This window comes from Bombus fervidus, chromosome 6, assembly GCF_041682495.2.
Source record: "Bombus fervidus isolate BK054 chromosome 6, iyBomFerv1, whole genome shotgun sequence".
Taxonomy (NCBI): Eukaryota; Metazoa; Arthropoda; class Insecta; order Hymenoptera; family Apidae; genus Bombus; species Bombus fervidus.
The window spans coordinates 13,013,414-13,040,661 of NC_091522.1; the positions used below are offsets into that span (position 1 = coordinate 13,013,414).

Below are 27,248 nucleotides of genomic sequence, written 5' to 3' on the forward strand. Positions count from 1 at the left end.
GCGTTTTCCGCTCTTCAAAAAGGATGCACATTTTTTCACGGGAACGAGGTAACCTTTCCCTTTTCTGTGACGTGAACTGCATGAATTGTACGCAATGCACGCGAGAAGATGCACCACCACAGCGTGCAGTTACAGGAGTAACTGGTCCGACCAAAGTCGTGCAATTTTTACACGTTTTTTCGCTCCGTTATTTTCCACCGTGCGAAAATTGGAGGCTGCAGATAACGGAGGAGAGAATTTCGTTGATTTGGAAAGAGGAACAGTGACTGAGACGAGGTGAGAAGAAAATTGACAAACCAAGATGAAAAGAGATGTTTCAGCTTCAATGGCTCGTTTCTTTTTACTTTCTTCTTGATACGTTCGCGCATGTCATATCACCGACTTCTTCGAAAAAATGGGCCATGCGAAAGAAAATGTACGAAACGAGATTTCACGAGTAAGTATTGTTAGTTTTATGGCAAAGAGTACTCGGCTACGTTATAAAGCGGAAAGAACAAAAACGGTAGGAAAGAAATGTACTGCATTGAAAGTATGAAAAAAGTGCGACACTATTTAAATTATAAAATTTATATATTCTTCAAAAAGAAAAAAAAAAAGGTAGCTACAGGGATACTGAACAAGCATGGAATTTTGTCTATGGCAACATACAAAACTTAATTAACATACCACCGTAATGGAACTCGAACAGCGATCCCAGATTCTGTTCGAAAGCGAGCTTGAAAAGCCAAAGCTGAATGAATAGCACGATGCAAAGAGCCAAACTGCGTTCCATGAGAAACGTAAATTAATATCGGAGATGGAAATTTATGGGTACCGTGGCTTGATATTTTCATCATCAAACGACAACCTTTCTCTTTTTTGACACTTATCGAAACGCAGGAAACTGTAACGTATAATCGAAGATTTATCTAAGTTCTCAGTCAGACTAAAAGCATCGTCAATCGTCGAAGCGACGGTATATCCTACCAGTTAATAGGAATGGAAGTTCGATACAGTAAACCAGTCGTGGTAGGAATTTCGATACAACGACCATTTGTCTGGCGTTCAAATAGATTTGAAAAGTATCGCGTTAGAAGACTGCTAGAGAAATCCTCCAGGCACCTGTTGATCCTTCTCGTTAAAGTTTGAAGGAACCGACCTGGACTAGCCTGGACACGCAAGCTGAGAGGCGATTGCCGCTGACATAGGAAAAAACTGGCGACGTTAGCTCACGATCGATCGTGAGTTCACAGCAAATAGGTATGCACCGATATTCAGCAGACAGTTTCTTCTAATCGACGATTATATTTCCACTCGACTTTTTATTTTTATTCAAACATTCGAATTGAAATAATCAAAATTCAAACATTCAAACTCGAATTCACATCAAAACTCGAATTTACATTCAAACTGAAATCCAATTTATACGCAATTTATACGCAATGGTAACACATAAAATCTTCTTTCGTAGCATTACGTTTTATTTATTGTTTCCACCTTTCCTGTAACGTTCTTGTTTCCAAAGACGTAGTCATTTAGTTTATTTAAACCGAAAAATATTTACAGTAGCAACAGAAGCATTGTATTTTTCTCTCGCGATGCCCCAGTAATTTCTGTCAGTAGAGTATTCGTTCGCCCTTTTCACGTTTTATCGAAAAATACGTCGAAAGGATAAACGGAGTGTAACAAACGACGACGCAGCTTTCGAAGGCGAACTTTTCTTTTTTTTTTTTTTTCTTTGCGGCCAATTTGAAAGCGAACCAGCATACCTGTACGCTCGAAAACGGAACTCGCGATAAGAGCCTGCATCTGTCTAACGTATTCGATGTTCAACTTTGCTTTGAATCAAATTTCGTGGCCCAGTGTATATATAAGCGAAATTAATTGACGAGACATATTTTTTAATTCGCAATGGAATGTAACGAAGTTTTACATCGGAAGCGGAACTGGAAGAAAGAAGACGAAGATTGAACCAACGACACGCACGAATTTCCAGAAATATTGCAAACATTGGAAAGAACGATCCGATCAGAATCAGAATCAAGCCTGAGTTCTAATCGATTTCTGTCAATGTTTTGTGCATTTAAACGCGTGCAATAATTTAACGAAGCGCGATTAAAATTATCAAAAGCAACGTGCTGAAGCGTAAATGAAAATACGAGCACTCGAGAGAGACAAGAACGAAGAGACGGACGAAGAAGAAGACAGAGAGTAGTCTAAATCGCAATATGTAATTAACGAGGACAATGTGAAAACGTTGCCTATTATTAATTCCATCGATGGAACGCGTGTATCTGAATGGCCGCGTCCTAACCTGTGCAATAATGAATCGTGATTATCCTTTAATGAACAACATACATTCCTCGATCTGCGTCCATCGGAAAAATTGATTAATCAACCGTCCATTGTTGTTTCTTTCGATCTCGCCGCAAAACGATTGCACGCGAATGATAAATCTGTTCATCCGGGCTATTCTGAATCTCGTTATCGAAACTATCAACTTGTTCGTAGCCGTTGAAAAACTCCATAGTTCAACGAGGCTATATATACTCCCGGCGTGATCGTGGATCAGAGGAAACGCAGTTTGGCGCAGTAACTTTTTAAAACGACTAGCCACGGCTGGATAGTTGGCTCGAACGAACGCTTGTTCGAGAGAGGCAGAGAGGTGTTAGAATTGCGAAAGAGCACTCCGATTCATCGGAGCCTTTTTACACTTCCTAAATTTCAAATTGGATCACGATGGATGAAAGTCGAGCAACGGGATCAACCTGAAGCATTTTCCGTTGAACGTACGACGTGAACACGAATTTGGCTCTCGCACGAACGACAAGACCACCTAAACCAAACCACCCACTGCGCGACTAAGATTACGCTGATTGTCAGCTGTCCGTGCGAAAACGAAATGAAAATACCATTGACATAGATTTCGTTTGACGGACGGAAATAGAGGAAGATAGAGATACGATGTTGTCCCTTTCCGGAAGCGAACAGACTGAATTTTTCCACTATACCTACTATCGTCATTCCCCTAACGTTATTATTTCCGATACAGGGGGTCGTCGAGGGACGACGAAATGCGCTACATTTGTATCGAGAATTCGTATGGAGTTTGATACCCTGGGAACGTTAATATTTCCGAATGGTTGTATGAATCTGTTCCGTGCAAAAAGAAAATTCCCTAATTTTTTCATCGTTCCGTCGCTTCCTGTAAATATCCAGTTTTTCTTATATTACGCGAAAGATCGTTCAGCTGCTACAAGGAAAACAAGACATTATTCATCGATAGATAATAAAACCGAAACAAGAGATGGTTAAATTTTTTAAACGCTCTTTATCAATTCTGCTGTATTCACAGCGTTCAAACTTTTATAAAATTCACGTTGTTCCTACCTCTGCAATATTCTGACTAAAAAAGAAGAAACACGTCTCTGGGAAATCGAAGAAAAAATAAAAAAGAATCGAATTTAGTTTGCGATAGAGAACCAACTTCTTCTCCCTTTCGCGAAGGAGGCAGCGTTTTTGGGAGATTAAAAATAAACACGAGAGTCGGGATTCTCCCAGTTTCGTGGCAACATTGTTTGAGAAAGCACAGAAAGGATCGGTCACTTTAATTCACAGCGAAGGAGGGAAAGGAAGGGAGATAAGTTTACGACGAAAACGGAAAGGGTTAAAACGCGAGAGACGTGGAAGAAATTGTCAGCGAGACTTTCGGGGTCGGTGCTTCTACTTTACTGTAGATATTTAGAAAAAGCAGCGTAGCTCTTCGAGGTAAAAAGGTCGACAACGACCTCTGTTTAAAAATATCACTGGAGACTGGTACTTGTTCCAGCTTCGGGCGGTTTACACGGAGCCAATTACTTTCACAGATGCACCCGTTACTTCTGTTTCATTCGACACATATCCAGTCGGAGCTCCGAGTTACCCTGGCTATCTCGGTACTCCGTACATTCCCGATAACGTTAGAGTTCCATGTTAGGTCGAGATATGTTACTTTTAACGTTCCGTTATTCGATACATTCTTATCTTAAAAAATTGTATGACGCATTGTTTTTCTAAGAATTTTCATGCAAGCACGAGAAAGACTTGAGAAGAAAAAGTCAAGGAAGTAAGAAGCGGTATATCTAAACTAGATCTTAACATTGTAAAATCTTTAGCGAGCGTTAAGAGAAAACATTTTCGCTCGTCGCGTGAGTTCAGGTTAAATCACCACAGGATACGAATAAATTGATGTGGCTGACTCGGAAGCCAGATCATTAAACTAAAGAAAAACGGAATGCAAATCGCAACTCACCCTAAGGTAGTCATCGTGACGATGGTGTACCAGAATGCGGCAGGAATCGAGGTGAAGTTCGTTCCATCGACGTTCTTCTCCGCGTAGAACATCACTGTGGCGAATATGATGATGGCCATGGCCAAGGAGAAGACGAGGAAGCCAAGCTCCGAGGCGCAAGACTTCAAGGTGTAACCGAGAATCCTTAGACCTTGCGAGTGCCTGGAGAACTTGAAGATCCGGAACACACGGAAGACGCGCAACGTAACGAAAGCACCGGATACGTCGTCGTTGTCGGTGATACCGAGACCAATATAGTACGGGAGGATGGCGACCACGTCGATGATGGACATGACGGATCGCGCGAACTTGCACCGACTCGGGGCCGCGAACAGCCTCAACAGATACTCCGCGGTGAATATCATGACGCACGCGGTGTCCAGACAGAAGAAGACGATCTTGTAACGTTCGCCGCATGAAAGCGTACCGGCGCGTCCCGGACGATTACCGCACGGCACGGTCTCGACCACGTTCGCCAGCACGCTCACGGCGATGAAGAAACCGGTTACATAGTAAAATACCAAAGCCGCCGTCGAGATGTGTGGATTCTGAAATGCCCTCCACATCTTTTGCCTGATGTCGAGTAGCTGCTGAAGATTCTGATCCCCATTCTCGCTCAGCTTGTCATCCATCAAACGTTCCGCGTTCTCCCGTTTCCGATCGCGATAATCTTCGTAGCAACAATCGCCGATCACGTCCGGCAGGATACCAAAGAACGCCAACTCTTCGTCGTAGCTCGTCAGGCATTCGTGCTTCGGATAGTGAAGCTTACCGGTTCTATAATAGTTGAGTATGTGACGGAAGATGTCTGGATCACGGTCGAAGAAGTACTCTTTGCTCTCCTCGTCGTAAAAGAACTCGCGCTCGTTCGAACCGAGAAGAGTGTCCGGATACTTCTCGAGGGTGTTCCTCCAAGTCTCGAAGCGACGGCCGCTCACGTTTATCAACAGCTTCTCGTCATCGGCCTTGCGACGATCCTTGGGGATCGGCGGCGGTGGCAGTGGATGTGTCGCGATCGGCACCCAACCAATCGCCGCCGCACGGGCGAATGGCAGCCACGCTGCCACCGAGGCCATGCTCGAAGGTGGAATAGTTTTCTTTCTCTTTGCTAAATTTGTCCACCTTTCTTCCCTCCTCTCACCTCTTCTCCTTATTTGTTATCGTTACTATCGTTATTATTTTTATTAATTTGATTTCTTCGCCGTACTCCTTTTCAATTTTCTTCAGTCTCGTTCACCTCCGGACTGTTCGATAGTTCGCCATAACAATTAGTTCGCGAACGATTATCTCGACTTCGACTATATGTAGAAGGACTCTGTTCATGAGACGCGCTTACGCGTTTTCGACAGCAATTCGCACGTAGAGCGACGAATAAAGATTTTTATGTCCGAATGCCGCCTTAATATTCGTAATTCGACGGCTTACGTTCTTCAAGTATATCTCCGCGTTGGTGTTCTCCTCGGTTATCTTTGTTCTTGTACTTTGATCGCATTCGTGTGTTTTTCCTCGATCGCTGTTCTTCGCGTGTTCCTCGCGAATTCTACTTTTCGATCCGCCTGAAGAAATAATCCGGCTAAAGCTCAACTGGGTGGAATTGCCGGAGGAAAAGCGATAGCTCGTCCTCGAGCGGAACCAACAGAAGAGGGAATTCCTCGAAGCTTTCGTTCGACGGATCGTTCGAGTTAAAAAGTCCTCGACAATCTCCTAGCGCAGCCGGTCGTTCTCGAGGCCTGTCGCGATTCGAACGATCTATCTATCTGTATTAGCTGATCGTGCAACACCGGCGGCGTTCCCACCAGATACGTGTCGACGACGACGACGCCGACGACGACGACGACGCCGACAACGGCACCGCGATCCTAAGATCGTGCACGACCACCACGTCCGTCATCGTATCTCGGCATTCCTTCGCTTTTATCGTTTTGTTTACTTGCCACTTGACTCGCGATATTAGCAAGAGCAGCTCGTACCAGAGAAACGCAAGCACCACGACAACCAATCGTCTCCTGGCAACTTGCCTTCCACCATCATCGATACCGAGAGTTTCCGCCTCGTACTCGTTTCTCTGCGTGTTTCCCTCTTTCTCTCTCCGACAAAGTCGAGATCGGTTTCGAGCACAAGATCTTCCACCTGTTTTCTTCCTCGTCTCTTATCCTGGCGTGCAACGTGTAGTATTGAATTAACAGCTACGATCCGACTCTTGCTCCAGAGTATCCTCGAGAATCATCGAAACGATTCTGCTACATTGTTGAGGTCGCGAGTGCTGTGCAAAACAGAGCGACTCTTTCTACTTTCATTCACGCGTGAAACTGCCTATCGAGGCCTAGCCACGTACTCTGCAACATTCTCGTTTGAACCACGCGGCGACCGACGAAGCGTGATATTTTAATGAATTCACGACAGCTTCTCGAACCCAACGCGTACCGGACGCGTTGTTGCGTCGAGTGTGATCGATGCAAACCTTCCAAGTAGAAACTCCCCGTGTTGGCTAAACACGCTCTCTCTCTCTCTTTCTCCCTCTCTCTCTCTCTCTTCCTCTTTCTCTTTATCTATTTATCTCTATGTTTCTTTGTCAATTAATTTTCGTCAACCGGATCATCGTTGTTTATCCTTTCCATCCAAAAGAAACCGAAACTGCACAACGATGTCACCTTCTTTCCGTCTTCTGCCGGTTATACCAATCTTTGACAAAAATAACACGCGTTCGATTCTTCAAGTTGCAGTATCGTCGATAAAGAACGTTTTAAAAGGAATGAATTCGAACACCGAGCCGAATGTAGAAAGAGAACTCTTCAACGACGAACGTTCGATCGCGAATGAAGGCTTTCAACGTCCAGCAACGATTGGAATATTTTCGCGGTTTCCCCGAAGTGACTGGCGAACGGAACTGGTCTCGAGCGATTCTCGAGCATAGTCCGCGAAACGGTCAGCGAACAGTGCGTGGCCGTGCTGATTCAGCCTGTATCGTTCTCGGCACGCGCAAGCTTTTTTTACTCGCTCGAGGCCCGTTGCGGATCACACAGCACGCAAGGACCACGCTGGTTCCGTTCGTCGACGTAATACGTCAGAGCGGGGAGGCACACGAGTTAAAAGCTTCACCGGTCGCGCAGATGTTTTCCACGACGCACAGCTCTCGCGATAGACGGCACGTCGCATGCGTCACACCGTGGGCTCCTTCCTCGTGACACCACAGCTCTACAAAGCACACAGCCTCCTGATTTAACGTAAAACCGTTGCTACTCCGACCGTTCGATCAGCCATGATTTTCGTCGCGATTTCGACGCTTCCACGACCGATCTGTCTTTTCCACGCCACTCGTTCATCCCTCGAGTGTTCGACCACGAAAAAAAACCGGGAAACTTTCGAGAGCGTCTCGTCTCGCCCGAGAACCACTCGTCTCGCCCGAGAACCACTCGTCTCTTCCCTTTGAAAAATGCTACCTGCTCCAAATCTTTGGTCCGTTTTTTCCGCCCTTCTCGACGATATGCCCTCGATCGACACACCACTGGTTATGGAACGGCACAGAACAGTTTACGTTAGGAGGAAGATCAGGAAGCCGGTGCTCCCGCGACCCTCCTCGTTCGACCGGAACAACCCGGCCGGAGCTTCTCTTCTCTCTGTTTACAAACGTTCCTCGAAGCGTAACTGCTCAAACTCCCTCGATGTGGTTCGTATTGTCCACTCGTGTCGTTTCATCATCCTCGCGCACAAAACTACGCTCGCCCGGCTTCGTGCAGCGTGCACCCGCTGGAAAACGATCCGCAGGATAAACGTTGAAACAGGCTGCGACCGCGGCGATGCTCGTCAGCGTAGCGAGATGCGAATCTTCCTCTTATGGATCATTGCCCGCGTGAACGCACAGACGTCGGATATGATCGAAGAGCGTCGAGATAGGAGAACGGAGAGAGAGTGTGGTCGGTCGGCCGCGTGCGACAAGTGTAAGTGTGCGCGTCAGCGTACACGCTCGCTGGCAGACGCGTTCTCTACCGTCTGGCGTACCCGCTCGGTTGACGACTCGCGACTGAGCTACTGCTCGCGGTGCGGTATCGGTCAGGCGGTCGGTCGGTCGGCTAGTCGGTCGGTCGGTCGGCTAGTCAGTCAGTCGGTCGGTCGGTTGGTCGTTAGTTAGCTAGCTCGCTCGCTTGCTCGTTCGTTCGTTCGCTCGCTCACTCGGTGGCGAGGTGACCGGCAGCTCCGGAAGGGAAGCGTGCTGCTCTCGAGCCTCGAGCCGCCGGAGCAGCCGCGACGCAGCGCCGAGCGAACGGTCACCTAGCCAAGGTCCAAATTGATTTTTACGTCGCGGCGGCGGTGGCGACGCACGACGGTGTCCCGACGCGGCGGCGAACCGCTTCCCCGTTGCCCGGGCAACCCTCAACTATGACGTCATCCCTCCCTCTATCCTTTACGCCACCCTTGCCTCTGCTCCACCACTCTACTTCGCCACTCTGCTTTGCCACTCTGCTCGCCGTTCCCCGTCTTTGCCTATCTTCCCGAATCCCCAGGTTCTTCCTCTTTCAACTTATCCACACCTCTCTCTTCTTCCCTCGGCTTATCTTACCTGCTTTCGTTACCCTTCTCTTTTCGACAAATACTCGGGTATCTGTTTATTCGTTTGTTTGATTCCATCGCCGTTTCTCTTCTTCGACTCTTACCGTGTGTTCGTTGGCTGCGCGTATGCGCGCGTCAAGGGATATGCCTCGCGTACCTTTCGCTTCGCCGCTTCTCCCTTGCGATTGAATTTAAATGTAGGTTTATGGGGCTACGCATGCTCCGGCCTTGTTCGCGCGACCGACGTCCAATAATTCCACGATCTTAATTTGCCTCCCTGCGCGTTCCGACTTTACACCAATTCCTCGAACGCGCAACCTCCTCCACCTGTCCTTCCTATACGTACACTGTACATGTTAAATTAGAAGTTAATGGAAATCGTTCTCCTCGCTGTTAGATTCTATCTTCGTAATAGTTTGTATGCTTGTAAACGCTTGATTACATTACATACCCACTTGTATCTTTCCGTTTAGACCGTAGCTTATTTTCTTCCGTAGCACGTACGGAATCTTCATGCTGCAACCAATTACGCGTTAGCCCCATTTTCTTCTCCGCTCTACACGGTTTTCCTCTCCCCTTTACCACATTCTCCACAGTCACCATTTCGTATTCCATCTCTTGCTCGCGCCTATCGTGTCCCTTGTTTCTTCCGCCTCTCCTTAAGATCCAGAGTTTCACGTCACTACCACTCGCTTCTCTTCCTCCCTTCCGTTGCTTCTCCACTTTTTTTGCTCGCCGCTGCTTTTCCGGTTTCAGCTTAGACGGCCCTCCTTCGTTCCAACTCTCCCTCTGTGCTTTCTGCTGTTTTTACGCTGCCTCTTCTCTTATTTTGTCGCGCCTTGTTATTGCCGCACTCAAACCCTAATCTTCCACCTTTCCTCTTGGAAAAACGCCTCACGCCGAACTTCTTACCCCCGTTTCCTCTACTTTTCTCTGAGATTTTTATTATCGGCTAAACTTATACCATTTACCTGCGGAAGACGATGGCAGTCGGGAATTTTTCCTAACTCTTCCTTGGCCGTATACTACACGGTTCACCGTAACCGACTTCTTAACGTTAATTCAACCCGAAAAATCCATAAAAGGGGACTGGCATCCCATCGTCATTCCCTTTGTGATACGGTACGATGTCACCATTACTCGGTGATGTCTGAATATTCGCGCAAAATCACGAGTCGCGTGAATAATCTCACGAGTACCAGGACACGGCCAGCTGATAACCAGCTTGTCCCGAATATGCAAATACTGGCGTCATATTTGCGACGATTAGCCAGCCAGTTCTTGTAACGCGCTTTGAATTTTCATTTATTTCGGCAGCTTCTGTTCTCTCGATTTCAATGAAACTCGTATTACGGTGATGTGCGAAATACATTGTCACCGTTTCATATGAATACTGCTACTTAATACTGACACTTAATTTAAACTGGAAATTATTCAAACGGCTCGTATTACTTTCCATAGGGCACACTATAGATTTTCCAATTCTTATTTTTCTCGATGCATGGAATATAGACGCTAAACTAACCCAGAAAGCCGAAACTAATAGTTACGTCACGGATCGAACGTTTTCGAGTTGAACGAGTGACAAAGTGCAAACGACGCAACGTAATCACGCTGGAAGATGACTGCGAGTCATACAGAATACGAAGAAGTGGAACTTGCGAGTGTGCACGCGTCGAAAAGGAAGAAGGGAACAAAGTCTGTCGTGAACGTCCTGAAACCACTTCGGTTTGTCCAAGACGAAACGAGTGATGTATGCCTCGCCGGCAGGTAAACTGACGACGCTAATGAACGTGCGAAAGTGTGCAACCTCAAAACGCAAGTGCATATCCTCTAGCACGAAGTGTAACGTCCGCTTAAGTGGACCTGAGTTCGCGCTTTCTCCGGTTTCCGGCGTACCTCACGAACTCTTTAGCCTCCGTTTAATTCTTTGTCCGGCCTCGTGAAAACGAATCCTTGCACGGCATTTCGCTCTGCTGTTTTTTTTTTCTTCTTTTCTCTTTTTTTTTTCACCAGAAGTTAACGATCAAACTTCACCGTCGTCGAAGATCGACGGAACGACGACTTTTAAGAAGTTGAATTACAATAGCATCGAAGAAACATAGGTAAACTATTCTTTGTCCTTCCATTGATTTATCTAAAAAGTTTCATCGAGGTTTCAGGCGATCCCCGTCCAACAAAGTAAAAGTTTCGTCCATCATTTACGTCGACCTCTTGGCCCGTTTTCAATGTTTCCATAAAAATGGCCGGCGAGGATACGGCCTTGTTGTCATCAGATAATCCTGCCTCCTTAATTTCTGTTGATCCTACCAGATCAAGGATCGAAGAGTACCTGACTCGATATCAGCCGAGAAAATGTTGCCCGGATGTAGCCAGAGAGTTTGCCGTCGCCGACGATGTTCCTACTGCGAAGCTTTTAATCGGATTTCAACTTTGCTCGTGGAAGAAACAACAATTCCCTTTCTCGTCTGGACATATCGCGCTTTTATCTGCTCGCGACAATGGGAGATCAGTGAATCGAGCGCTACTGACGTTCAATGGAATCCGATGACAAACGATTCTCGTTATGAAGAACGAAATTCATCGAGAACACCACCACTGTGTATCGCTTTCGATCGATAAAACTATAATATAAATGCAGGGAAGGGGAGGGAAAGATTCGAAAAGTAAAATTCGAGAAAGTAAAATGCTCAACGTCAACGGATTTGATTGAGGTGGCGTGTTAATTAAAAATTCCAAGCGTCGAAATTAAAGAAACTGTTTAACAGTTGGTCCACGGATACGTAAAAATCGCTTGAAGTCCGTGGAACGACGTAAAAGAACTTCCTTTCGCGTTGGCCAAATGTTTCGTTGAAAAAAGAACTTAAAGGGAAAACCAAGAGCAGGAAGGAAACGAGAGAAAGAGAAACGAGCTCCAAATCGTCGACCGTCACTAATTCGAGTTCGTTTTAAGCTCCTAGTTCTCTATTTTGGTTTTCAGGGGACACTTTGCAGTCCGACCACGCCGTCCTTATCCTTTGCGCGTGTAAATATCACGGGAAAAAACGATCTTCATGACGCTATTCACGATTAAAATCCTTTCCTTCGTGGAAACCAGCTAGGAAAGGAAAGGGGAACGAGCCAAGATGGAATTGATCCCGTTTGTCTATATATCGAGCGATCCCTCGAGAAGACTAGTTGAAAAATTATCCTCGACACGAGCGAAGGCGTGAAAATTAATCCTGAACTGTTTCAGGTCTTTTCGAGGGAAAATTGCCGCCTCGGACTAACAGTAACCGAAAAATATACTAATGTTAAGCAACTTATTTGGACCATTTAAGAAGCGAACCGATTTCTCCAAGTCTACGGGAAAAATGAGAAGGATATTTCGTAGGAGATGAAATAGAAAAGGTGTAGACTCACCGGGAGAAGATTGGAAATGTTGAAAAGTTGTGATTCGGCTTATTGCGACGATCACTCTTCGCGGAGAGGAAGGAACTGCGATTACCCCCGATTTCCAGAGTTTCACGCTGCTTACCTGAAGAACACGCAAGAAAAAAGCAATATGAAACAAAAGAGAAAAATCGAAGGAGCAGACAAATATCGAACGAGAACATTAATCCCGCTGGTGAAACGAAGCACCTCGTTGCAACGATACTCCAACATTTTTCACTTTTAAACTCGAAATACGGCTAAAGTGAATTATAGATTGCCTACAATCGGCCGACTCCAGGAATGTAGCAGCAAGGGAAAAAAAGCGAGCTACCGAGAACGACTTGCAGCAGGGCAATTTCCAAATTTAAGATTCTCCATGGTTTATCATCAAATAGTTTGCCTCTCGTTAATTGACGTTTTTTTTTTTTTTTTTTTCTTTCGCTTTAAATCAAGCTCTTGCAAACAAAGTCTCTGAATCATAACACAAGGAATATACATTCGCAGATGGTCCAAGATCCAAAACTAGCTTGTGTTTCCCTTTGCTCAGATGTATCCATCCGTTAGGACGAAAATACTCCGCGTTGATGAACATAAGAATTGAATAAAATAACTTAAATATGAAACTATGCTACGTTCGTGACTCTGCTCGAATTTCTCTTGCGTCAATTACTAGTTTCCCTATTGTTTGGGCGGTTTTTGCTTTTTTGAAACCACGTTAATTTTCCTTTTAAAAAATGTATACATTGATATCTCAATGAACAGATAATTCGTAGCGAAAAAGAGAGAATAGAATGAAATATTTCTTGACCACATTTTTCATTTCCTTCGTTATTATTATCAAGCAGCTCTGTGTAAGCGTTGTACAGCTTATCTGTCGATTTCACACCGATAGTACATCTAATCTTAAATGAAGACTCTTAATAGATACTCAAAGATCCTTCAAGTGATCGGCGCTTTTCTATTGATGAGACTATCTGGCAAGTACGAACGAGTATAAAAAGGTAGATCCATGGTAATACATTGTCGCATTACAATTATATATCAAACTAACAATTTTACGATACTATTTTAGAAATACTATAAAAATTTAAGTATCCTTTTCCCTCTCGTGTCTAGTAACTCGATAGTTTAAACTCTAAACTATTCTATTATTTAGTACTCCCTGATAAAGTCAGTCTATATAAAAAGTACACACAGATATATTTTTTCATCTTTTTCTTACGAGGGAAAAAGGTCTAACAAACCCGTCAGGAAATAGACGGAAAATCGTGTCGCCTTTCTTGCTACTTCTCTATTTTATACTATGCTCTCTTCTGCTTTGAAAATTCTCTTTTCAAGATGTAGCCAATATCCGTTGGCATGATTTTGAGATATCCTTGGTAGTAAGCGGGATGTTATGGAGGACGAAAAGAAGCAGGTTGTATTTCAGCAATATCACTCTCAACGATGCTGAAATATAAAGAACAATTTTAGAAAAGTGACAAGAATTTCATCTCGTTGATATAGTACCTTAAAGTGATGTTTTAAATCAAATTCCACCACGTATATTTTCCTGTATATTTTAACTTACACCGTATATCCTCTTTTTGTCATTTTTGTACATGCACGTTTTATAAAATTACACCGACTCGCTATCGCGAAATGCTTATCATAAACTACAGAAGATCAACATTAGTACAAAAATTGTATGTGAATACTTGTGTTAAATATTTCATATTATTCTATGCATTTTCTGTTAATAATAAACGTTATTACATACATATTTGCTATTTATAGCTGGGCTGAACATCGTACGACAGATTATGAACGAATTTATCGAGAATCATTCGGGTTTTCATTGTTCGTAACGCGATAATAAAATCACTTTTTATTAGACGTTGTAATTGATAAAGTTTCGAGACAATGCAATGAAAACACGATGTTTTCAATGCAATCTTCTAAAGAACGAATTTAAAAGGGTATCGTTGAAATAAGAAATCTTGATCATTTAATCGAATACAGCATAAGTTGCTCGAGGAAACTTTTAATAGTGAAAAGTTTCTTTGTTCAAGTACAATGTTTAATATCAATATCGGTACAACAAGGACAAACTGTATCCATTTTCATGTGCATTATCATTATATATACATTTGTATCTTCCTATGTATATATATATATATATTTATATTTGTATTTATGCATATATATATATGAATTATTTACAAAAGTTGTTACATGTATAAATAACGATATTTAGAAACACGCAGCTTTCTCAATGATTATAGTACACTCCCTGAATGATGATAGTGAATGAATGGAAAAGTTCATAATTAGACATTGATTAGTGCGAATGAACAGCGACTCTGTGCGAGATATTCTCGTGTTGTAAGAAATCATTGAACAAGAGGAAAGTGAAATCGAAGGAATCGATGAATGGGGGAAAACAACAACGCAGTGTTCTGCGTGCCAGTGGCCCTCAATTCTGGCAAAATGAAAATCCACAAATTCGTGTAGAATGAATGAGTACAGGCTTCCAATTTCCTAATGTAAATTTAGTCTTCCTAAATTTGTGAAACCTTGATATTCTTGAAATACGCGGAATTTACGAAGGATGTCATTGGAAGCGTGGAGAGAAAAAGAGCGGAAAATCGATGAAACTTACGACGATGTAACATCAAATTAACGATGAAACGGAGCATAACTTAATTCTTCCTCTTCCGAAGAAATATTTTAAAAAAATCCATACAAAAGAAAATAGAAAAATAATGACATTGGAGAGCACTGATTGGCAAAAATTTGTCAGCTGGAGAGAAAACATAAACAAAAAGTATACTTAGAGGGTTGGCAAAGCATAAGAGAATAATACGCAACGACGATCAAGGATAAAAGAGAATCATTGTCAAAGGTATAACGAACAGGTGTTCGAAAAATTTAGCCAGTTTAAATTCAGCGACAATGACAGAAATCATGTCATTATTATTTCAGACAGCATTTGATCCATATCCCAGATCTCACACGTAACATCGACGTCTCTGTTCCTATTAATAACATTATACAATTATGTACGTACGAATGTATAAAATTCTGTTTTGTTTGTTTCATTTTACGACTAATACGGGAATGTACGATCCGTTGCTTGTCGCTAAGCGTCCTCGCGGCGCTGGTTAAATCATCGAAATATCGTTACAACGATTTTCTTATAAATACGACAAAATTTATCGAGAACGAACTCGTCGAGATCGGACAACCTTATCGAAATGGTTTCTTTCTTTTCCTTCCTTTTCCTCGATTCATTTACCTGCAATATATTCATCGCCAAAGGAACATAAACCTCGTCGAATTCGCGCTCGACAAAACCGGAAGTAACTTCAATCGTTACTCGCGGGAATGTTTCTTGTTATAGTTCGGATTATCGAATAAAATAAAAAAAGAAACAAACTTGCTCGCAATAGCTCCATTGTCGATCAATCGTTGATTGACTTCCTTGATCCTACTTTTCTTTTCTTTCTTTTCTTTTTTCCTTGCTTGACGATTCTTGCTTCCGAACATTTCATCCTCAAATGATGTAAGGTTATATTATGATCGTGACAACTACACATGGTATGGCACACCTACGTGTGAATTCATCGTTATTCGAAAGGATTTCGAATCGGACCACATTCCACATTAATAGACGAAGATGTTTTGCACGCTGGAAAATCAATTAATGCTAACATACACCGATCGTAAAACAATAGCTTCATTTCAACAAAGATCGCATCTATTACGTTAAGCGTCATTGAACAATCCTTTTGCCTTTCTCGATAGTTACTATTATACATTATTAAAAACAAGTAACTACATCACAGTTCTAATGGCTCAGTCGTTTGATCCGTTGATGCGTTCGTATTATCGAATTTCATCTCATCTTCAGAACAGTAACGACGATCGTCAGAACCTTTATCCATGGGAACACATAAAAGTTATCATATGTATATGAATTTAGAATAATGGTTTTTACCAAAAGAGAATTGTATTTCGGGATAACGCAGCAGGTACAAGAGCAAAATGGTTGAACAGTTTGACGATCGGTTACATATCCTGTCACCGTAGTATTCTAAAGCTGTTCGAAAAATAAAATGTAACGTTGATAAGTACCTTTTGTAAATACAGACGAAAGCTGATACACAAATACAATATGCGATTAAAAACACGAACCTTCGTCTATTATTCAATTATTTTTATCAAATATAACATGCATCGCGTAAAAAAAGATAAAAGCGATTTGTGTAAACGTCATGGCGACCATTGAATAATCTCGAAAGTATCGGTCGATAGTCGATCCTCGTGATTTTCGTTATAAACTTCTCGTAGCTTACAATCTTATAATCTTATGTACAATTGTTCGCTTTATGAAACTTGAAAAAATGTCTGTAAGATTTTAGGTAAAGTTCTTAGCATTTAGTATTCCCGTGATCTGTTAGAAATCCGGAATCTTCAAGATTTACCTTAATAATTAGAACCATATCAATATCCTTACAATCTTCTTGATATAAACGCTTATTCGCTGCACATCTTGAAAAAATCGCAAATACATGTAACGCTTTCCATTTTCTTCATCTTTTCATCTTTTTTTTTTTTTTTTTTTTTTTTTGTTCGTTTTTGTTTTTCATTCAGACGGAATGGATATATTATGCATTGTATCACCAATGAGCTTAAATAGCTCTATTAAATCAAACTAAATATTCTGAAATACTGGTTCGAGAAAGAGATTTACACTGATTAAATGCAAATTAAAAATGCCTTCCAGACTAAAAACGATAATAGATTAACCGAAAAATTAAATTTTTCATAGAGATATTTTGATGTTTTGATATCGTTGCTATATAAAAACGCGCATGTATTAGAGAAAATTTGTATACCTCGTACATTTTATAGTAATGTCTTTAACACGTTTTAGAATATGAATATTTTTTTATAAGATTGCGCCACTTCTCTTTCTCTCGCTTTTTATCTTTCCCTCCCTCTCTCACTCTCTTTCTCTTTCTCTCACACACACGCATACACGTTGCATACAATAAACAGATCTTTTATTTATAGAAGAACATAAAAACAGAGGGTAAAGGAAAACAAAAAGATCAGATAAAAAAGCAACATCGAGCTCACTACGAGTATTCGCTATTATCAAATATCGAGACTTACACCTAAATATATGTTAATAAATACATCGCTCTGAATACATCCAACATGATACATGCATACTGTTATGACACATGGATTGACTTTTTATTATTCGCGTTATTATCGGGCCTGCAAACAGCCATCATTAGGACCATTAATCTATCACTCCGTCAGTCACACTTCGCAATGAAACGAGTATGTAAACTTAAATTAATTTGTTCGGTCTTTTTCACGTTACAAGAATTATCCTAGTCGTAGCTCAAATGCACTACGATCAAGTCACGGTATATAAACATAACAAGACCAATCATTATTCGTAATCATAAGGACTAAACGGAAATAATACACACCGTATTGAAGTGTGATTATTTCACATTACTCGTACAAGCCCTAACTGTACGATTCGAAATAATGTAGTCTTTCACTACACCATTACGATAGCTTCTTCACCACAAAAGAGGAAAGGATATTGATCTATCATCGTCTGAACAACATCTTCTAGGTATGGTCTCATTGCTTCAAATCTGCCAAGATCGTTAAATTCTATAGGCAATAAAGTAGGCCACCAGCAGATTGCCAAATTTTTACTGTCCATACTGTTCAGCTTACAATTTTCAGCCACTCTAAAAATATATAAATGTTGCATTATAATGATTAATACTTAGATAATCTAAACTATAATGATAATAGAAACTTACTTTACAAAATGATGAAAGATAAATTTAAGTACATCAAAATTAATTGGATTCAATTTGTTGAGCATCAAACGTAGTGCCAGTAGTCTGCAGCTTCGATCTATAATAAATCATAGATATTCATCTTAAACTATTATCTTTTTAATCTCTTTATTTTGTATAAATTTACATAATGATACTTACCTTCCATATTCATACATGTTGCGGACATCGGTTTGCTAATACCACGGGCACCTAAGCAAAAAAGAGTTAGCTTCAGCTCTAAACAAACATTTCGATTAATGTTAAAATTATTATAATTTACCCGAAATGTCCTCGAGTTCGCTCATTCGTTCTTTGTCAATCAATGGTGGTAGCCTTTTTGAAAAAAAGTCTTTTAAAGCAGTCGCAACAGCATTTACAGGTATGTCCAATGAATGTATGTCCACGTTTCCATCTGCAATAATAAAACAAGTAAAAGAATGTTCCAACGAATATATAAACAAAAGTTAATATTTAGATATGAAATCATAGAAAAAACTTACCTTCTTCAAACTTTTGAAAGAGGAGTTCAACGTGTGCTCTATTTCCAGGAACCCTATATATCCCTTCAGAATCTAATCCTTCATCTTCAATAAATTGCACACATTTTTCGAGAAACAGAGGTATTCGATTTGTTTCACTTTGTGCAAAGTCTTCAATTAGCGGTTGTTGATTCATACTTAATGCTGAACTAGGGCCTTTAGTTTGTTTTATTTTTTCTTGCTTCTTTTTCTCCCTTTCCTTTTCCTTCTCCGCGTGTTTTTTAAGCTTCTCCTCTTTTTGACGACGCTTCTCTAGCTTCTCGTCTTCTTTCGCTTTTTGTTTATCCTTCTTTCTGTTTAATTTATCGCCATCTTTGACCTTATTTAAAATACCAAAAAGAATGTTACAAAAAAAATTTATACAGAGATTTAGCTTTACTTTGTCGTATATTTTTACTTACACTGGGAGAATTAATTTCTCGTGGAGACGAAACATCTAAACTGGATTCATCATCTGGAATATTGCCAAAGGTAATGTCACTCCCCTGCTTTACCAAAATGATAATAATTTCATGCAATATCAAATATATAAGAAGAAATAATTCAGAGCAAACCTTCTGTTGTATCCTGTCTGAACCATCTTAAAAAATTATTGGGAAAAATTCTACAACTATTATTTAAAATTTGTGATATTAACAATTCGTTAAAATCCTCGCAATCTTTATTCTTGACAGCTATTTCGAATTAATAAGTAGTCAAACTAATAGTACAATTACAGAATCGGAACAATGGCGATAAACCTTTTCTAAAACGCGAAAGATATGAAGCATGCACACAAAAGCTACCAAACATTTTGTATTCTTTTTTAATATCTTTTAGCATGCAGAAGATTTATATTATGATACCAATGACAATCTTACTTACAGGAAGCACTAAACATTTCTTGGGTCATATGTTTTACATTGTATGGATGTTGTAATGATGTAGGTAGATGTTGTGGCAATGAATTTCCAAATCTTTTTCGTAGACTAGCAGCAGCGTGTTTATATTGTTTTGCTCTCGATCTTGAGTGGTCCGGATCACTAGATTCGGAAGAATCTGGTGTTTCACTAGACACTAATAAGAAAATCATCATATAACATATTTTAATAATGTAACAATTGACAGAATCATCATAATAAATGCATATAATACCTCTTTCTGTAGGATTTACTCGCCAACTTTTATCCTCTTTAACATTATAATTCAGACCAACAATACCATCCCCACTTCCCATGCTAGCCAATGATGGGACTTTAGGTGCAGCAACAGGTATAGCCGTACGTTTTTTTCGTATCCTTTTGTGCGATGGTGGTTTTTTGTTTACTTTACCTAATACATCAGCAACCCTTTGTCTCTCCAAAGAACTCCATTCAGAATCAGAATCACTGTATGCTATAAAACAAATTATATAATTAATGAACATATATGCATTAATAAACTCCAATAAAATTTTTTTAATTGAACCCTTACAGGGTTGTCCTTTCTCGCGTCTGTGACGTAACTTAGGTTTATTATTTCCAATAGAATCTTGTACTGAAGCATACATATAATCGCCATCGTAAGAAGGATATAGGCTTGGTACAACGTCTTTAACTTGGGCATATTCAGAACCTAAATCTACCAATTCAGGTGTAGCAAGAGGAGCATGACCCATAGTTATCTTCGGACCGTGTTCATCCTTCTCACCTACTGTCATCCTAGCTATGGCATCTGTCACATTTGAAAAATCTTTTAAATTTATTTTGCCAGGTTGTTTTAAAGTTTGGCTATTTCCTTTCGGTCGCGGTTTTGCCTGGGAAATATGACGCCTGCCTGTTGTGAAAGCTCTATGGGAGTAACTATTAGTTACTCCATCTTGATGCATAAATGTATCTTTCACCCAACCTATTGCGATAAAAAAGGTATAAAAAAATGAAATCATATTTAAAAACGTAGTATTTCGTCACCACTCCATTTCATTTCATTATTATAAAACTAACCGGATAATTTGTTTGTAATGTCTCCTGGTTTCAACAGATCTCTCTCTCTTTCTTCTCTATAAAAATCTACTTGGCTATAAATATCACTGTCGTCACTAGGCGTAGCTCTATTGTCTGCAAACTGTTCATTTAATCCTGTGTCTCCAAGATCACCATCAGGAGTTAATTGCTCGTACGATTCGGAACCACTTCTGAAAGTTACAGACATACTACTTCACATTAGATTTTTGAAGTACAAAGAAATTTTTATGGTAATCACAATTAATTAGATGACGTTTTAAGGAGTGGTTTCAAATTACTTACCCATCATCTGGTGTTTGAAGGTGATAACTTTCATGTCGTGGCGGTGGCATAGGATGTAATGCAGAGTATTCCAAAGTTCCTTCGCCACTATCATTCAGATTACCTGGCTCTTCCATATTAAATGCTTGTTCAATTTCAGGTTTTTTCTCCCATACCTCTTTGAAGAATGGAGTATAAAATGCCGCTGTAATATATATATATATTATATGTAACACAATATGTATTTAAAAAACGAGATATTAAGTTAAACTAAAAAATTTGATGTTAAAAAGTAAGTAGTGTCTTTAAATACTATAGCATACTCTTTTGTTGGCAACTGGATGCTGAGGTCATAAAATGTGCTTGCAATTTATCCGCAATTGCATTTCCTTCCGTGATAAGTAAATGACTTAAATCATTACTGAAGAAAGCATTAGCACCTCCAGTATCGGTCACAGCCATTATTTGTATCGGTAAGTTTGGTATATTCATGGAAAATGCACTATGAAAAAATGTTGAATTAAAATGATATAGTTTTGAAACATATAAAAATGGTTATATTACACGTACTTAAGGGTTGCAAGTGATGCTTTCCTTTTTGTAGAATAAACCAATATGAAACCATGTACTAATTCGTCCCTAAATGCATTTGCTCCATGGAAACTAGAAATAATAACTTCAACTCTTCGTTTCGATTCTCCTAGAAATGTTTCTAAAACAATCGATCGATCGCCACTAAGGAAACAACATTGATGATTAAGTAAAGGACCAAGTACGTTCTCAACAGAATATGGATCCCCACAAAACATACACATTATTATTCTAAAATAAAAATAATATTGATATATTTTCTCTCTTCTTAACACATAATATAGTCTGCTTAAAAATTATCTTACCTAATATCCGGTTCCAAACATTCAATAACACTTTGGTAAATATTTAAAAAACCAGCTCTGTGATTTATAGACTGTATAAGTTGCTGCAATGCATCTTTCACAAGCGGAGCAGGGAACCTTTTGTCTTGCTCTAAATCCTCTATGCATACATCGATAAATGGACACTGTAGACTAATGTAAAAATTGACTGTTAATTTTTTTCTATCTACAACGAAATATAAAGTACATGAGTAATTAGTACCTATCAGCAAGATTTTGACCCTCTTTCCTAAGTCTTATTGCTTCTAATTCGTCTATAGTTGATTCTGGCACAAACATAATAACAATAGGTAATCCTTGAAATGGTAACCTATCTTCCTGTTCTAAATTCGACAATAAAGTCTTCTCTAAAGAAGAACGAATATATTCAAACGAATAATCGTCTGCGTAAATACAGAACGAACCTGTAAATTTAAAATGCTCTTAGACTTCTATTCTATATAGTATGACTATATGTATATATATATATAATAACTATAGCATTGTCATATACCATGAGGCATAAAGTCAGAAGTAGTAAATGAATTGTGTGGTAGTCCGACGTCACCATCGATTATTCGATATCCAAGTGTATATAACTGACAATCAATTTCTACTTCGTCGTCCTCCGTTTGTGCTCTTATTTCACGAGCGAATTCTTCGCCAAGTCCACTGCTTCCAAGTATGACTAAATTTAATTGATTATTATCAGATGTTAATTGCCATTGGCTACTGTGATTCCATGAAGAAGGTCTAAAAAATCATTATTATAATAATATTGGAATATATAAGAAATTTTATTTTATCTGTCTAATTTGAAAAGAACTAAACCTTACCTGTGAGCTTTTGTTCCAAGTATACGTTCTATAAGCGCATCCATGCAATTTGGATAAGCTGGACAATGTTCCCTTATGGGACAATGTACAAAACCCAAATGTTGAAAAAGCATTAATTTTCTATCTTGATCTAGCCTATCTAAAGCCTTATACCTGTACACCATAAGAGATAATTCAAAAATATTTGTAAATTCATTTAAAAAAAAGATAATTTTAATTAATTACCTAAAATCATCCACCAATGCATCTGTTATTTCTTTAATATCATCTTGTGTTATAGTACCAGATGGTGCTATACTTTTAAAATGATAAAACAAATCAGCATGTTCTAGCAGTAGCTCCTATAATATATAGAATCAGAAAGTACAATAGAATGTAAAATATTTAGATTGTTGTTATTATTATTTGTACTAAAATGTGTATCCTTACTTGAAAATTATGTTTTGCTTTCTCAATGATTTCCTTTTGATGTTGATCATATATTTCTTGACAATCATGGTGAGAAAGAGCTTCAAAGCATTCTCTGCCCATAAAAAGAACTCTAACTTCAGACAAGTGCTTTCCGGGTGTAACATAGCCAGTTTCTTCCAATAATTGCTTAAACTGCTTTTTCCATCTAATGAACAATGTATTTACATAAATATTATCAAATACTTTCCTTACTAGAATATAATTATTTATAGATTATTCATTTATGAAGTCTCAAGTATACCAAAATATATATCTATAAAAAACTATAAAAATGTTAGTACAGCTAATTATATATTTTTCTAAAAAATGATATTCTAGTATGTAAAGCGATAAAAAGCACAATTTACCTTTTAGGAAGTCTGCACAAAATAAACGCCACCCAGAATAAAGCAAAGCATTAATGTATTGCATATAAGTATTATTATCTAAAATGCTGAATAACTATATAACCTTAATAACTATGTTAAAGCATGTAAGGGAAAACTAGTGATTCTTTTGCTATTTCTAAGTAGTAGAATTTCAGCAGATAATAATTATAATAAAGTATAATTAAGAAATATATGCATATGTATGTAATACTTACTCTAATCGCCGCTGTTCTTGTTGCAATATATTTATATGATTTTTGAAAACAGTTTCTGCTTCTGGTGTTTCCAAAACATCATAAGGAATCTTTGTTCCATTGTTTTCACCAAAATCACAATCAATCCACGGGATATCCTCAGGACATTCATAAAAATATTGATGAAAATCAGGATGTTCTTTTATATACTGTTGTACTGCAGACCACTCTCTATATAAATAAAATATATGAATTCAATAAAACAACACCTTCCAATTGTAATTAAAAGATTTTAGTTGGAAACATACTCATTGATCAAATTTGTTATATCAGGACATATTTCATGAAGAATTTCAGGTAACATATCTAAATATCCTTGAATCTTTTTTGCCACTTGTTCATCTTTCAATTTCTTAATATGTCTCCTAAATAATCTTTGGGTTGCATCAATACCAAATAATTCTACAAATGTTGAAAATTCTTTATGTTGGGCTAGTTTTTTGGATGCTTGAGACCACAATGCTCTATAGTCAGTAACATGTATTCGAATCAATCTTTGTAAAGATTCTGTAGATGCATCTAATAATTCTTTTCTAGCTCTAGCTGCTTCCGCGAATGGTGTTAGCTTACTTCGCATTTTAGTTTTATCAATCAATTGAGCCAAAATCATAAATGCCAAATCAATATTGATATTTTCATGTGCAGATGTTTCAACTATTAAAATGGAACCTTTATATTCTTTACGCATTATTAATTTTTCAGCTTCTTTTACATATTGTTCATTAGCATCATCATTTTTAGTTGTTACCAAAACTATTGGTTTTTTAGTTTTCATTAAACTGTTCAATATATTTGCTACTATTTCAATCTGTTTTTCTATAGATCTATTTGGTACAACGCTTACATCAAATACACACAAAAAGCCATCAATATTTAATTTACCATCTGGTAAAACTTTTTGTTCATATTCTTTTTCTATGCCTAATTGATTTTTGCAAATATACATAAGCTTTTCTGCACTAGTAATTTTGGTGGCTGCACATCTTTTTGCATAAGGTTCCATTTTACCACCCTTAAAAGGCTGAAATGATGCATCATCTATAAACTCTGTATGTTCTATCACTTGAAATTGATACTCTGTCCCATCCTCTGCTGTTTTTGTAACTTCACCCCAATATAGGAAATGATCATTATTCACCACCCGACCACTAAAATCTGACTGTAAAAGATAATAGCCAATTAATAAAAGAGTAATCACTCCAAAGCATACAAATGTATCTAACACATATTTAACTATTACCTGTGATAACACTGATATATGGTCCACATTATAATCATCATTCAAGGAACGCATAAAACGATTACACAGACATGACTTTCCAACACCAACTTGTCCTTTATCTTTCTCAGTGCCAGAAAGACCAACAACAGCAACATTGATGGTTTTGATATTATCACTTTTTCTTGCCATTTTTAAAGCTTAACTTGATTAGATCACTTATATAATTAAGTGTGAAAATAAAAATCTTTTCTTCATCAAACTTTACTCAGGACATTTTTAAGTACCACTATTAATAGTTCTTCTTATTCATTTATCTTTGCAGTTATTAAACATCAGTATTTCTCCCTTTGGTCATTGTATCAAGTCTAAAAATTTATATGAAAATCAGCATTACCTCCCTTTGGTAACATTTTCAACAAAATGCTCTTTTATTTTATCTTTCCCATTCGTTTACAACATTCATATATCATGCTTCAAATTTTGGTATGACATGCAAATTTACATATGAATAATTATGAACAAATGTTGTTTGCCAAAATTTCATTTGAGCTTTGTTAATGTAATTGTTATTATCGTAGCTTCATGAATGATAAACTAACATCATTAGAAATTAGTAATATAGATCTTTAAAAATCTTTATACTTTATCTTTTTCTGTAAAGCATAATATTCATAATTTAGCACAGCTGTGAGCAATGGTTCTTTGGAATGGCACTGTGTATCTGAAAAAAAAAATATTCACAATAGACTAATCAACAATATTATGAAATGTTAGTTAGTTGCACTCATGTTTGCACTGATATCTTTATTATGGAAATTAGATTAAATATTCATGATAGTATCCACTTCCTGAAATTCACATTAATAAGATATGTAAAATTACATATAGAACTGCATTCATCATCACATGTATATGCACTATAAATTACATTATAAAATATGCTTTATATTAGTAAAACAAGAGATGAATCAAATGACAAGCAAACATTCGAAGCGAAAGTAATTTTCATATCAACTGAATTTATTAGAGATAAAAATAAATTATTTCTCATATTATACAGGTTATGGATTCAATGAAATAAAACGTTAAAAAACTTTTCGAAACACATTTCTACGTTAACCTCCATATATATAATACGAATCTTGTAATTTCTTAATAATTAGAAATTTAACATAATAATTTTCCGTGGATATTATGTTTAAAAATAGTTACAAATAGTACTACAATGATATTGTTTTTTGTTAAATCGCGAAAGAATATATTTTATAATAACGACGAAGTATTTCCATCATGATGTAATATATAGTTATATCTCTCATTAAAAATACTAGGTAATGTCGTAGACTCGTTATTGAAATTTACGAGACGTGATTCATGCAGCAGAAACAAATTATTCAATGTACAAATGACAGCTACGAATAGATCAATATGCATTGTACACAACCGCGGTCAATTTTGACACTGATGATAGAGTCCCGGGATTTCGACAAATTTTAATAAGATACACGACCAATATGCATGACACGCTGTAGCTTATCCAAGCAAAATCAGAAAACCAATCAGAATATCTTGCTCCGTATAACAAAGGCTATGATACCTGTACAGATTTTTGTTCGACAAGCGAACTACTATGTATTAGACCAACCGGCCGTCCCGTATAATTTTTTTTCTCCAGAAACTCGATCGATCCTTCACTACTATAGAGCACGCACTCTTTCTTGATCTGTTTCACGTACACGGTGCACCGAAAGGCATCTACAACTTGTCTCAATGAACGTTTAATTCCAGGTGTGTAAATAACTTCACGTCAAACATCGAGTATTGCCCCATAAAGGAGCCATCTTGGTGGGTGGGCACAAGGCGATTAATGTTTTCAGGATAGATAGTATACGTCGAACAAGAACAAGGCCGTATCTAGCATACTTCCTATGATTCATCTATATTTTAATATAGCATTTTTTCTTATGAACAAATTATTAAATTATACTAATTTTTTATTCTTATTCAATTAGATGCACAATTTATTACTAAAAGTTAGTTCCGACTCTTTATATAACAAAAAAAGTAAATAAGTAAATGTATCACTCATTTGGAAATGATTCCAATATATTTTAAAATAAATAGAAATGTTATATTTTTAAGACTTTAGAATATTCTGATAAAATAAATTTAGTTAAAGTAAAACTATTATATCGTTTAAATTATAAGACAATGATCCTTTGGTGCAACTATTATTTATCTAAATTAATCAATTATTTATGAACAGTATGAC

At 38.4% G+C, this 27,248-nt stretch overlaps 2 protein-coding genes across 12 annotated transcripts in view; both read right to left on the reverse strand.

The window, feature by feature from the left end:
* Shal (potassium voltage-gated channel protein Shal) overlaps positions 1-8,596 on the reverse strand; it is a 96,957-nt gene extending 88,361 nt beyond the window's left edge. For 3 of the 6 annotated variants that reach the window (XM_072005928.1, XM_072005927.1, XM_072005929.1), the window contains exon 1: positions 4,271-8,594. In XM_072005928.1, coding sequence (XP_071862029.1) covers positions 4,271-5,385 — 1,115 coding nt within the window. In that variant the 5' untranslated portion in view covers positions 5,386-8,594. Of the gene's footprint in view, positions 1-4,270 lie in introns of all 6 variants that reach the window. The other 3 variants (XM_072005930.1, XM_072005924.1, XM_072005925.1) reach the window with 3 other exon arrangements.
* Positions 8,597-15,189: 6,593 nt separating this feature from the next.
* On the reverse strand, positions 15,190-26,851 carry Rhogapp190 (Rho GTPase-activating protein 190). Of its 6 annotated transcripts, XM_072005896.1 has the most exons (25): positions 26,574-26,848; positions 25,576-25,697; positions 24,995-25,341; positions 24,003-24,913; positions 23,716-23,925; positions 23,480-23,491; positions 23,091-23,277; positions 22,887-23,002; positions 22,662-22,814; positions 22,340-22,578; positions 22,049-22,250; positions 21,808-21,978; positions 21,482-21,733; positions 21,235-21,413; positions 20,933-21,116; positions 20,630-20,838; positions 20,121-20,534; positions 19,803-20,042; positions 19,533-19,724; positions 19,070-19,122; positions 18,630-18,987; positions 18,410-18,541; positions 18,289-18,339; positions 18,109-18,205; positions 15,190-18,033 (listed from the first exon to the last, which is right to left on the reverse strand). In XM_072005896.1, the coding sequence occupies exons 3-25, from the start codon at positions 25,163-25,165 to the stop codon at positions 17,835-17,837; spliced, it is 4,932 nt and encodes a 1,643-aa protein (XP_071861997.1). In that variant the 5' UTR covers positions 25,166-25,341; positions 25,576-25,697; positions 26,574-26,848; the 3' UTR covers positions 15,190-17,834. The 6 variants fall into 6 exon arrangements, 5 of the variants coding, with proteins under 5 accessions (XP_071861997.1, XP_071861996.1, XP_071861999.1 ...); XM_072005895.1 differs by lacking the exon at positions 25,576-25,697; XM_072005898.1 differs by having other exon boundaries at positions 20,630-20,820; positions 24,995-25,697.
* Positions 26,852-27,248: the final 397 nt, after the last annotated feature.

Excerpts from the sequence above, each read along its gene's own strand:
- Rhogapp190 (XM_072005895.1), bottom strand. The coding sequence starts at position 25,165 with ATGGCAAGAAAAAGTGATAATATCAAAACCATCAATGTTGCTGTTGTT. Across the intron at positions 21,414-21,481 it reads GCATCACTTGCAACCCTTAA|TGCATTTTCCATGAATATAC; the intron begins GTACGTGTAATA and ends ATTTTTTCATAG. Across the intron at positions 21,117-21,234 it reads ATCCAGTTGCCAACAAAAGA|CGGCATTTTATACTCCATTC; the intron begins GTATGCTATAGT and ends TATATATTACAG.